The sequence below is a fragment of the Narcine bancroftii genome, chromosome 5, assembly GCF_036971445.1.
Source record: "Narcine bancroftii isolate sNarBan1 chromosome 5, sNarBan1.hap1, whole genome shotgun sequence".
Classification (NCBI taxonomy): Eukaryota; Metazoa; Chordata; class Chondrichthyes; order Torpediniformes; family Narcinidae; genus Narcine; species Narcine bancroftii.
The window spans coordinates 216,031,995-216,045,794 of NC_091473.1; the positions used below are offsets into that span (position 1 = coordinate 216,031,995).

At 50.2% G+C, this 13,800-nt stretch overlaps 1 protein-coding gene across 3 annotated transcripts in view; it reads left to right on the forward strand.

The window, feature by feature from the left end:
- The window catches only part of LOC138764835 (nectin-4-like), a 46,028-nt gene extending 36,640 nt beyond the window's left edge, over nt 1-9,388 (forward strand). Inside the window, exons 8-9 of one of the 3 annotated variants that reach the window (XM_069941165.1) lie at nt 2,779-3,096; nt 7,762-8,141. In XM_069941165.1, the coding sequence (XP_069797266.1) occupies nt 2,779-3,096; nt 7,762-7,965 (522 nt within the window). In that variant the 3' untranslated portion in view covers nt 7,966-8,141. The other 2 variants (XM_069941167.1, XM_069941166.1) reach the window with 2 other exon arrangements.
- Nucleotides 9,389-13,800: the final 4,412 nt, after the last annotated feature.

Here is a 13,800-nt window from a genome sequence, read left to right on the forward strand (position 1 = left end):
ATTCAGCCCCTCCTTCCTGTCCCAATTTCCATTCTACCATGTCTGACCTGTGACCTCAGCCCTTCTCTGATGCCACATCCATTTCCAAGCATAGAGATTTCTCCCCATCCAACACTGGGTCCTAGGTCATGACCTCCCTCCTCCCACAGCTAGGGTAAACTCTCTCCCCACATTCACCCCATCAGGAGTTTGGATGTTTCACCTCTCTTCCTAAACCCTAGAGAGGACAGCCACAGTCTGCTTCACCTCTCCTCATGGGATGTTCCCCACCATCTGGGAATTGATCTGGTGAACCTTCACTGCCTTCCCTCTCCCACAGGTAGATCCACCCTCAGGTGGGGAGATCAGACCTGTCCACAATATTCCAGGTGTGGTCTCCCCAGGACCATCGGAGTGAGACTCCTCTACTCTTGGACTCGCCTCCTCTCACAGCAAAGGCCAACACACTGTTTCCCTATAAACACTGCTGTTCCTGCAGAGTAACATCCAGTGACTGGTGTCCAGTGAGCCAGGACCCTTCCAATGCCATCTGTCCCATCCTAGGATGTCCCAGGATCCTCCTTACACCATCTGTCCCATCCCTGGATACCCAACAGCCTGAGAATCGCTCAATACCCCAGGACTCTCACAATGCCAACTGTCCCAACCCAGGATGTCCTAGGACCATCTAACACTAACCATCCCATCCCTGGATGTCAACACCCTGGGACCCTCCCAACACCAACTGACCCATCCCTAGATATCCCAGGATCTGGGATTCTCCCAACATTGGCCACCCATCCCTGGATGTCACAGGTCCCTCCCAACACCAAATGCCCTATCCTTGGATGTCCTAGGACACTCCCAACACTGGCCACCCCAACCCTGGATGACCCAGGGCTCTCCCAACACCAATCGTCCCATCCATGGATGTCAAATGACCCAAGATCCACTCAAAACCAGCTGTTCCATCACTGAATGTCCCAGGACTCTCCCAACACCAACACTTCCCATATCTGGATGTTCCAGGACCCTCCCAACACCAACTGTCCCATCCTTAGATATCCCAGGATCCGGGATTCTCCCAACATTGGCCACCTGATCCTTGGATGTCACAGGACCCTCCCAACACCAACTGCCCTATCCTTGGATGTCCCAGGACCCTCCCAACACCATCCACCCCATTGTTGGATGTCCCAGGACCATCTAACACTAACCATCCCATCCCTGGATGTCCAACACCCTGGGACTCTCCCAACACCAACCATCACATAACAGGATGTCCCAGGACCTGGGACCCTCTAACACCAACTGTCCCATCCCTCGATATCCCAGGACCCGGGATTCTCCCAACATTGGCCACCCCATCCCTGGATGTCCCAGGACCCTCCCAGCACCAACCATCTCATTCCTGGATGTCCAATGATCCAAGATCAGCTCAACACCAGCTGTCCTATCCCTGGATGTCTCAGTACCTGGGATTCTCCCAACACCAATCGTCCCATCTCTGGATGTCCCAGATCCCTCTCAACACCAACCGTCCCATCCCTCACTTTTCCTGTGTTGCCACCTGTTGTGCTGAACGATGCCTCCTATGAGCAAAGAGCCATGAATTGGGGCATTATTGTGGTCCTCGGGAGCTTTTCGTTGGGCGGATGTGAAGTGAAGTGCTTTGGAAGGTGGAACTTGAAGGTGGAGGGGATGGTTGATGGCAGGATTCTTAACAGTGGGGAGGGACAGAGATCATGCGTCCAAGTCCATAGATCTCTGAGATTGGAGCACAAGTTGATGGGGTGGTTAAGAAGGCCTATGGTACGTTGGCCGTCATTAGTCAGGGGATTGAATTCAAGAGCCTGAGGTAACGTGGCAGCTCTCTGAACCTCTGGTCAGACTTCTCTTTCATTCATTACAGGAAGGATGTGGAGGGGGTGCAGAGGGGATTTACCAAGATTTTGACTGGATTGGAGAACATGAGTGTGATAGTACAGATCTATCACCAATGTATATAGTGTATATAGTTACAGTATCTAGACTGTGCTTACAGCGATTGGCTGAGAGCTAAGCCACGCCTACTGTCTGGGCCTTAAAGGGTTGTGTCCCAAGCCAGGTCGGATCATTCCGGACTGGTTGGCCACCTGTGAAGAGCTCCTGTCTTTTGCTAATAAAAGCCTTGGTTTGGATCAACAAGTCTTTGGTTCTTTCAACGAGCTCTACAATGAGGCACAATTTTCTTTTTGGAGCAAGAAAGGATGAGAGGTGACTTCAGAGGGGTGTATAAGATTAAGAAGGGCCGAGGTAGAGGAGACAGCCAGCACCTTTCTCCTGGCCAGAAGTAAGTAAATACCAGAGGATGAGATGAGTAAAATTTAGGGAGGTGTCAGAGGGAGGATGTTTTACACAGAGAGTGATTGGAGCCTGGAAAGCAGTGCTGTGGGTGGTGGTGGAGGCTGGTACAATAGGGACATTTAAAGGGTTATGGGTGTGAGAGAGGGAAAGATTAGATTGTTGCAAAGTAGGTTTACATAGGTCGGCACAACATCATGGGCTGAAGGGCCTGTTCTGGAATATTCTATGTTGAGGCAGTCAACTTCAGGGTCCCCTTTTTCTTGGGACTGTTCCAGCTCGAGGGAGCCCTACTGGATTAACCTGTCTGTCTTGATTGAGGAATGGGACCCCTGCGTGTCCACCCACAGTGGTTCTGAGACTTCGGTTTTGGGGAGAGACGGGATTGAAATGGCCACACACTGTAGGCCGAGAGCAAAGCCTGGGCCTCACTTTTAACACCTTTTCGCCTCTCAGTCCCAGCAGTTGGAGCAGGAGCCAATCTTAGAGGAGGTCACACCACAGCAGAGGAGCAGCTCGAGGGATCTGTTGTCAGCAGCAGGAGAGAACCATCTGCCAACCCTGCCCCTGGGCAGCCATCGCTACAGCCTGCGGTCCACAGCCAGCGAGCCCAGGACCTCCACCATCTCCCCATTCGGGAACTACAGAAACAGCCTGCCAAGCAGCCAGAGGCACAGCATAAGGGAATGGACGCTGGGCCCTAGTGAGAGGTCTGGCTCACCAGGAGATGCTCAGGGAAGCAACAACTATGAGATCAGAAAGACCTTGGAGCAGGTGAATATTGGAGGGGAATATCACCCTGCACTGTCCCATCACACACTCCCTTGGCACAGGTCAGAAAGCTCCCTCTAGTCCATCCCATAACACTTTTCCGGGGTATGGATCAGACACCCGGGGGAAGCTCCCTCTACACCGTTCCGTCTCAACCTCCCAGGGCATGGGTCAGACTCGGGGGAAGCTCCCTCTACACTGTCCCATCACACACTCCTGGGGCTCGGGTCAGACACAGGGAGAAGCTCCCTCTACACTGTTCCTTCACACACTCCCGGGGCTCGGGTCAGACACAGGGAGAAGCTCCCTCTACACCGACCCGTCACACACTCAGGGTGAAGAACAGCACAGGATCAGTGTGGTTCACCATTACTGCTCCCATTTCATTCTCCCTGCATTCTCATCAACTCCCATCCAGATTATTGAGGCAGGGGGGTGACAAACAGGAGTTACAGTGTGGCAGACTCACCGAGGAAGCAGGAAGCAGGTACTTTTTTTTTTTTTTTTAAATTTTTTATTTTTCACACCATAAATCACATTAGCCATGATATACACTTTTTAGGAAGCAGGTACTTAAGGAGAATGTTCCCCGCAGTAACAAGTATCCTGTTTTCAATACTGTTGGGGGTATGACCTACCAGGGAAAAGCCACAGCAGACAGTTCTTTGGCATAAAGTCTGTCTCTGAGGCGCGGAAGGGAAGAGAGGAGGAAGGAGAGAGGATTCATTGGTGAGGAGAATAGACAGGAGATTCTGAAGGGATGAAGGTTTTTGAATGGTATGCTGCCTCCCAGGTGCCAGGGTCAGAGGTATCTCTGATCAAGCCCACAGAATTCTTGAGAGGGATGGTAAACAGCCAGATGTCCTGGTACTCGTTGGTACCAGTGACGCAGACAGGAAAAGGGATGAAGTCCTGAAGGGTGAATGTAGGGTTAGCAGGATCTCAAGGGTGGTAATCTCTGGATTGCTGCTTGCGCCACTCTCTAGCGAGGGCACAGATAGGAAGCTGTGTAGCTGAGGGGATGGGGCAGGGCTTCAGATTTGGGGATTGTTGGGATCTCCTCTGGGGAAGGCAAGGCCTGTATGAAATGAACGGGCTGCACCTGAACTTGAGAGGGACCAATGTTCCGGCGGGCAGGTCAGTTAAAGCTGTTTAAACTAGCTAGGTGAAGGGGGTTGGAAACCAGAATGTTAGGCCAGATAATGGAGTGGTTGATGAAATGGTAGGTGCTATGCGTAGTGAGACTGAAGGAGGACAGGCAGTGGATGGAGCATCAATGCGGTGCACTTTAATGGAAGGAATATGAAGAATAAGAACTTAGAGCATGGATCATAACATGGAATTACGATGTTGTGGTGGAGACTTGGTTAGCACAAGGACAGGATTGGCTGATGCAAGTTCCAGGGCTTGGATGTTTGAGAAGGGGTAGGGAGAGAGGGAGGTAAAAGGTGGGTGGGGGGGGGTGGAAAGTGGCATTGATAATCAGGGGGAGTATCACAGCTGCAGAGAGGGAGGACATAGTGGAGGGATCATCTACTGAATCATTATGGGTGGAAATCAGAAACAGGAAGGCACCGATCAGTCTAATGCAGTGGTTTTCAACCTTTTTCTTTCCACCCACATACCACTTTAAGTACTCCCTATGCCATAGGTGCTGTGTGATTAATAAGGGATTGCTTAAGGTGGTGTGTGAGTGGGAAGGGAAGGTTGAGAATCACTGCTCTAGACCCAATTGTTACTGAAATATTTTGCTGAGAAAAATTGTCATTGGCCTATTTCCTTTGGAGTTATGAAACCGAGCACATGACGAGTCAATGAGGTACAATGAAAACAGTGGTTTTCAAGCTTTTTCTTCCCACCCATATCCCACCTTAAGCAATCCCTTACTAATTACAGAGCACCTATGGCATAGGGAATACTTAAAATGGTATGTAAGTGGAAAGAAAAAGGTTGAGAACCACTGGACTAATGGGAAGACTGAGGAGCAGGTAACCAGGAAGATTCTGGAAAGGTGCAAAAATATCAGGGTTGTTGTCATGGGAGACTTCAACTTCCTAATATTGACTGGCACCTCCTAGTGCAAGAGATTCAGATGGGGCAGAATTTGTCATGTGTATCCAAGAAGGGTTCTTGACACAGTATGTGGACCAGCCAATTAGAGGAGAGGCCATGCTGGATCAAGTCCTGGGTAATGAACCTGGTCAGGTGACAGACCTCTCAGTGGGTTAGCATTTCAGAGACGGTGATAACAACTCACTGATCTTTAGCATAACCATGGACAAGAATAGGAGGAGACAAAACAGGAAATTGTTTAATTGTGGAAAGGTTCATTACCATGGGATAAGGCAGGAATTTGAGAGGATAAACTGGGAACAGGTGTTCTTGGGGAAATGCACAGCAGAAATGTGGAGTATGCTTAGGGACCACATGCGAGTGGTCCCAGGTGGCTTTCTTCTACTGAGACGGGGAAAGGATGGTAGGGTAAAACAAGCATGGTTGACAAGACAGGTGCGATAGCTGGTCAGGAGGAAGAAGGAAGAAATCATAAGGTTTAGGAAGGAAAAGTCAGGAAGAGCTCATGGTAGCCAGGAAGGAGCTTAGAAAAGGACAGGAGAGCAAGAAAGGGGCATGAGAAGTCCTCAGCAAGTGGGATGAAGGAAAGCCTGAAGGGGTGTCAACAAGTACATGAAGAACAAACGAATGATGAGAGTTTGGACTGATTAGGGATGAAGAGGGGGTTCATGACTGGAAGCAGAGGTGTGAGGGGAGATCCTAAATGAATTGCTTCCATGTTCAGCAGGGAGAGGGAACTTGGTGAATGTGAGGTCAGTATGGAACAGGCTCATGTGTTGGAGCATGTCTCGTTTAAGAAAGAGGAAGTGCTGGATCTTCTTCACAATATTCAACTAGATAAGTCCACAGGTCCAGATGGCATGTGCCCTTGGTTACTGCTGAACAAAGGGAGGAGATTGCTGGGGCATTGGCAATGATCTTTGCACCCTCCTTGGCCACAGAAGAGGTATCGGACGATTGGAGAATGCCAAAATGTAGTCTTGCTTATGGAAGGTAAGAGGGAGAATCCTGAGAATTATAGACCAGTGAGACCTGTGTCTGGTGGGCAATGGAGAGGATTTTTAGGGATAGGGATTCATGAGTATTTGGAGAATGTAGTCTTCTTACAGATAGTCAGCATGGCTTTGTGAGAGGCAGGTCATGCCTCACAAGCTTACTTGGATTTTTCGAGGAGGTGACAAAAAAATTGATGAAGGTAAGGCGATGGAAGTGGTGTATCCATAAAATATGGATTTTTGTGAGGTGTTTGACAAGGACTCCTGTAAAGGTCACAAGACGTGGAACCTCGGCTGCTTGGATTTGGAATTGGCTTGCCTGGAGAAGGCAGAAGACAGAGGTAAATGCAACGTATTCTGCCTGGAGGTCGGTGACCAGCGGTGTTCCACAGGGATCTGTTCTGGGACCTCCTGCTCTTTGCAATTTCTATAAATGACCTGGATGAAGAGGTGGAGAAGTGGGTCAGTAAGTTAGCAAAAGCCGGAGGTGCTGTGGACAGCGTTGCTGTAGGTTACAACGGGATGCAACCAGGATGTGGAGTTGGGTGGAGAAGTGGCAGATGGAGTTCCACCCGGATAAGTGTGAAGTGATGCACTTTGGAAGATCGAGCCTGAAGGTGGAGTACGTGGTTAATGGATTCTCAACAGCGGGGAGGGACAGAGAGATCTTGTGGCCCAGGTTCAGACCGAAGGGTGGGTGAGAAAACATATGGTGTTCTGGTGTTCATTAGTGAAGGGATTGAGTTCAAGAGCCGTGGGGTAATAAAACTGGTCAGACCACACGGACTACTGCGTTCAGTTCTGGTCACCTCATTTCAGGAAGGATGCAGATGCTTTGGAGAGGGTGCAAAGGAGATTTAGCAGGATGTTGCCTGGATTGGAGAACATGTTTTTGGAAGCAAAGTTGACAGATAATGTAAGATTATGCCGGACTTAGACTGAGTGGACAGCCAGAACCTTTTTTCCCTGGGACGAATAGCAAAAAAACCAGAGGACATCAGTTTAAGGTGAGTAGAGGAAGATTTAGGGGAGATGTCAGAGGCAAGTGTTTACTCAGAGTGGGTGATTAGAATGCATGGCCGGGTGTGGTAATGGAGGCTGGTACAATGGGGACATTTAAACAACTCTTAGACAGGCAAGAAAAATCTTCTGGCTCCCCATCCCGCAGGATGATATGGCTCCTTTCACCAGTTTTGTGGGGTTTGCTATGTGGGCCATGGAGTGGCTGTACAGGTCGATCCTTGACAGGCATCGCTGGCCATAACCTTGGCAGGTGAGGCCTGGAGGGACAGCAGGGACAGGAACTCCGTTGTGGCACTTTCTGTGCCTTTGGGCCTCTGACCTTTCTCTCAGCACCTTTTCTGATGGTGGCCCTCCACTGTGGGCGATCTTGAGCTAGATCCACCCCTGTTGATGGTGCAATGTCATAAAAGAGAGGGTCATGGGCGTGAGGGTGGGAAGGGTTAGACTGCGTGGGGTAGGTTTCCCTGGGTCGGCACAACATTGAGGGCTGAAGGGCTTGTACTGTGGGGGAATGTACAGCCACGCATGAAAGGTGAATTCATAGCAGCCAATTAACTGAGCAACTCCACTTCTTTAGGTTGTGGGAGGAGACCGAAGACCTCCCCACCCCACAGGGCTACAGAGAGAATGTGAAAACTCTACACAGGCAGTGTTGGAGCTGGGGATGAGTCCTGGGTCCCTGGAGCTGGGGATGGGTCAAAGGGTCCCTGGAGCTGGGGATGGGTCCAGGGTCCCTGGAGCAGGGGATGGGTCCCGGGTCCCTGGAGCTGGGAGTGAATGACTCTATCTTCCACCCACTGTTTCTAATTCAAAATGATTTTTCGTAATTTGCAATCAACCATTTAATGGCAAATTCGGTATTTCTGGAAATTTGTGCGTTAACTGGTGTGTCATTGTCCCTCTCTCCCCTGCTCTCACCTTCCTGTATATCAACCCCGATCCCCTGCTCCTCCTCCCCCATGACAGACCCCCTGCTTGACCCCCTCACTGTCAGACTCGCAGACAGAGGATGAGGAGGAGGTGGTTGAACGGCAGAGATCCATCCACGCCGCCATGGGACACTTCTACCTCCACAACGGAACGCTACGTGCCAAGCCGGGGAGCAGCAACATCTACATCGCCCGCAGGGAAAACTGTGTCTGAGGGGTGGCAGGGGGCAGAAACCCCCTCCCCCCATGGGACGGGCTCCATTGGGCACAGCAGGGATATCTGTATGGAACACGAACATGGACACTTCCAGGGACTGTATGGAACATGGACATGGAATCTCCCGGCCACAGGGTCTGTACAGAACATGGACACTCCTGGCTGCAGGGACTGTATAGAATATGGAATTACCTGGCTGCAGAGACTGTACAGAACATGGAGTCCCCCAGCCACAGGGACTGTATAGAACATGGACTCTTCCGGCTATAGTACTCTACAGAACATGGATTCTCCCAGCCGCAGGGACATACAGAACACAGATTCTTCCATCCACAGTACTGTACAGAACACAGACTCTCCTGGCCGCAAGGACTGTACAGAACACGGACTCTCCCAACCCTAGGGACAGTACAGAAATCGGACTCTCCCAACCAAGGGACTGTACAGAACACAGACTCTCCCGGCCACAGGGACTGTAAAGAAAGTGGACTCTCCTGACCGTAGGGGCTGTACAGAACATAGACTTTCCCATCCACAGAGACTGTACAGATCACGGACTCTCAAGAACATAGGCTCTCTTGGCTACAGGGATTGTACAGATCACGGACACCCCTGGCCATGGGGACTCACCTGGACTGAACAGAACAGACCACAGAGACCCCACTGGGATGCCATTTGTACAGGACATGGAGACTTTCTGATCTACAATGATCAGAGAGACAGGGGTTGTTCTCTCCAGAACAGAGGAGGCTGAGGGGACAGTCAAGGTGGGAGGGGGAAGATGGGTAAAATGAGGGGTGGGGGAGGTGAGCCAGCGGGATGGTGATCTCCCTGTGCAGAGGGGCAGAGATTTACTGGAATTGGGGTGAGTACTGGAAGGGATACCCCAAGAAGGTGAGGGTCTGGGACTCCATGCCTGACAAGTATAGAGAGGCAGAGACCCTTCCCAGATCTAGATGGGTGGGCTTGAATTTCCTACGCTGCAAAGTCGATAACCGGTTCTTTTTTATAAAAAAAAGTTGACTTTATTCATAATAAACAATTTGCAGAAAAGAAAACCGTTCAAAGTCTTTTCACATCCTTAGTTTTGTATCCATACATTTCTATCACTGTAGATGCATTTTCTATTTACCCCCATTACCACCACCATGGCATCTTCCACTGTTGGTTTTTAAAAAATTTTTAAAAATTTTTCACACTATGAACCATACTGACCAAAATACACACAAACATTTCCCTCTTGAATATACACAGTGTCATTTTCTCCCCTTTTTCCCCCCTCCCTTCCTTCCCTCCTTCACCCCCCCCCACTCACTCAACTTTCAACATATATGATACATTAACCCCATTAAACAATGTCATCATACAATGAAAATAAACAAGAAATTTGTGTCTTCTACTTTTACACACTGGGTCAGTTCATTTTGTTTTCTTCGCCTTCTGTCATTTTAGGCGGTGGAGGTCTGCGGTAGGCCCTCTCTGTTATGTTCCATGTACAGTTCCCAAATTTGTTCGAATAATGTGACTTTTTTTTTAAATTATATGTTATTTTTTCCAATGGAATACCTTTATTCATTTCTATGTACCATTGCTGTATTCTCAGGCTCTCTTCTAATTTCCAGGTTGACATAATACATTTTTTTGCTACAGCTAAGGCTATCATAATAAATCTTTTTTATGCTCCATCCAAATCGAGTCCAAGTTCTTTACTTCTTATATTACTTAGAAGAAAGATCTCTGGATTTTTTGGTATGTTGCTTTTTGTGATTTTATTTAATACCTGGTTTAGATCTTCCCAAAACTTTTCCACTTTCTCACATGCCCAAATTGCATGTACTGTTGTTCCCGTTTCCTTCTTACAGCGAAAACATCTGTCTGATACTGTTGGGTCCCATTTATTTAACTTTTGGGGCTTGGTGTATAGCCTGTGTAACCAATTATATTGTATCATGCGTAACCTCGTGTTTATTGTATTTCTCATAGTTCCGGAGCATAGCTTTTCCCATGTTTCATTCTTTATTTTTATGTTTAGATCTTATTCCCATTTTTGCTTGGGTTTACAGCTTGTTTCCTCGTTCTCTTTCTCTTGCATCTCCCTCTGTTGGTTGAGGAGCTTCCCCTCGGTCTCAGGCCCTCAGTGGCTGGTCACGGGAGGACTCCAGACTGTGGTCCTTCCCCACACTGCCCTCGCGTTGGCTGCACCCAGCCTCAGTACATCCCTCAGAAAGTACTCCTGCAGCCTGGAATGTGGGCAGCAGTCCCACATCGACATCTCCATGCGCTGGAAGACCAACGGGTTTCGGGCCGACCAAAGGGCGTCTTTCACCAGGTTGATGGTCTTCCAGCAGTTCTGGATGTTGACTGTGTGTGTCCCTGGGAACAGAGAGTCCTCTGTCACTCTGCTGCTGGGGATGAACTGTGACAAGGACCCTCGCATGCTTTGCTGCCCACTCTAAGCGAATCTGCCTTCTGCAAAGATGTGTGTGACTGTCTCCATTCCGCTGTAGTCGTCTCAGGGACCACGTGCATTATGGGTGATGTTCCAGTTGTACAGGAACGATCCGACTTGGAGAGCACCTCTCACTGCCAGCCAGACCAAGTCTTGGTGCTTTTGCGTGAGCACTGGCAAGGAGGCATTTCACCAGATGGCCTGAATGGTCTGCTCAGGGAACCACTCCACTGGGTCTGTCAAGTCCTCGTCTCTCAGACGTTCCATGCTGACCACTGCCTAATGGTCTCGTTTGTCTGAAGAAAACTTTTCCATGAAGGACAGGTGGAGCGGCAAAGTCCAACTGACTGGGACATTGCTCAACAATGGGACCAGGCCCATTCTTTGCAACACCTGGGACAGGTAGAACCTCAGCACTTAGAGACATTTGGTGCCCTTGTGCTTTGGTTCCATGTGCTTTGGTTCATTTGTGAACATGTGATGAGCTGTCCTCTTTCTTGTGTCTGTACATCACAGAGCTCCTCTGTAAACCTTTTCAAAGAGGCGAGAGCACGTCTCATCCTGCTCCACTATATGGAGTCTGGATTGGAAGATGATCTTGGAGAACACCAAGATGAAAAGCAAGGCTTTCTGGCTCTTCACCTCTGAGTTCCTCCCCAACATTCACCCTGAAGCATGGAGCTGGTCATCAGGATGTGGGCCCTGTTAGGTGTGCCCTCACCCTCATTGTCTGCCCCCCCTTGATCCCTTTCCATCTCAGAATCCCCGCGAACTGGAAGACGGTTCGGTGACGGCCAGGGCGGGCTGAGCCGCAGGGAGTGGGCCACACCTGTGGCACGTACAGCAGAACCGAGAGCACCTTGCACCCGATGGCCACGTCCCTCCCCGTTATTGAGAGGGAGTGCCGCGCCCTCGGACCCAATTTCTGCTGGACCTTTGTGATCCTCTCCGACCAATTCTTGATGCGCACCTCAGCCCCTCCAAATCAGATCCCCGACACCTTCAGGTAGTCAGATTTGAGTGTGAGGGGGATGGTAGACCAGTCGGACCAGTTACTGAGGAGCATCACCGCGCTCTTCTTCCGGTTAACCCTGGTGCCCAATGCAGACTCAAAATGGCTGCAGATGCTGATCAGACTGTGCAGAAGCCAGCGATGTCGCCCATGTATAGGGAGTCTTTGACCTGAGTGCTTCCACTGCCGGGCATCATCACTTCTCTTATGCCCTCGTCCTTCCTGATGGATTCAGCACACAAATAAGAGTGGAGAAAGCCAGCAGCTTGACAGGGAAGCTATGTTTCCCACCCATTAAATTTTGACTGCGTTACAGGTGTCCCTGCAGTGCAGTTTAATCCAATTTTGGCTGCCCTCTCCATTTTGGAGAGCACATCCATGTGCAACATCCAGTCAAAAGTCTTCTCCTGGTCGAAGCTGACCAGGCAGGTGTCCACCCCCCTCCCTGTCCAACACATAGATGATGTTATCACTGAGCAGTGTGAGGGTGTCAGAGATAGTTCCCAGATCCATCCAGGCTGGATCTGGGTGGATAACCTGCCCCATGGTCCACTTGACTTGATTGCTAGTGGCTTTGGACAGGAATTTGTAGTCAATGTTTAACAATGATAGGGGTCTCCAATTCCTGTACCTTTATTTTTGTTTGAAGATGAGGGGGTTGATGCCCTTCCTCATGGAGTCTGACATAATGTCTGCCAGTAGTACAGCTTTGCATATTTCCAACAGATCCGGGCCCATCCAGTCCCACAGAGCTATGCACAAACTGGCTGGTAAAGTGGAGTCTGTCAGCTCCCCCCAGGGTAATTGGCTGGTCCAGCCTCTCCCACTTGCTGTCGTCTAAGACCTTCACAATAGAGGACAGCAAGTTTTGGGAAGTCATTCTGTCTGTAGCCTTAGTGTCCTATAGACCAGAATAAGCGGATGTAATGATCCTGTGTATGTTCATTCGTGAACATGTGATGAGCTGTCCTCTTCCTTGTGTCTGTACATCACAGAGCTCCTCTGTAAACCTTTTGGAGTCTGGATTGGAAGATGATCTTGGAGAACACCAAGATGAAAAGCAAGGCTTTCTGGCTCTTCACCTCTGAGTTCCTCCCCAACATTCACCCTTCTCGACTGCAGAAGGAGGAGTTGCAGAGTCCCCCCGCCTCTGTCTTGCTCTCTCCACACTCTTGGGGATAAAGAAACCTCTTAATGTTCTCTGCCAGGTCCCCCCTCCTTGACTCCCACTATCCCCATCCCCTCCTCCCAGCCACCTCCCTCTTCATCACATTTCCCACCTCATACCTCTGCCCTTCTCTCCCCTTCCTCTCTCCCCTCCTCATCTCCAACCCATTCCTCTCCCCCTCCCACATCCCCTCTATCCCTACTCCCCCTCTATTCCATCTACCCATCTCTCCTCCAGTTCTTTGCCCCTCCCCCTCCCCTCGCCTCTCCCCACTACCTCCACTCTCTGCCCCTTCTCTTCCTCTCCCATGCCCTCTCTCCCATGCCCTCTCTCTTCCATCCTCAAACCCCTTTCTCCCCCTTCTTGCACCCCTCTCTCTGCTTCCATCTCCCCCACCGTTTAAACCCTCCATCTCCTCCCCTATCACTACCACCCCTTGACCCTCCCACATTTTCCCACTCCCACTCTCCTCCTCCTCCCTTCTCCCCTGCTCTCTCTTCCTCTTCCCTTGCCCTCTCCCCCCTCTCATCTCTACTCTCTGCTTCCCCCTCCCCTCCCTCTCTGCTCCCCTCCTCTCTACTCCCTCCCCTCCCCCTCTACTCCCCCTCCTCTACTCCCCGTCCTCTACTCTCTCTACTCTCCCCCTCTACCCCTTCTCTACTCCCCCCTCTACTCCCCCCTCTACTCCCCCCTCCTACTTTCCCCCCCACCCTTACTCTCCAACCTCTCTCCCCAAACCCTGGTTTCCTGACACAGGACGTGGTTCTCGTTCTGTTCGTGCTGCTTCCTGACTGAAAGGGTTCTTCCAGTCATGGTCAGTCTACCCCCCCCATCCTACTGA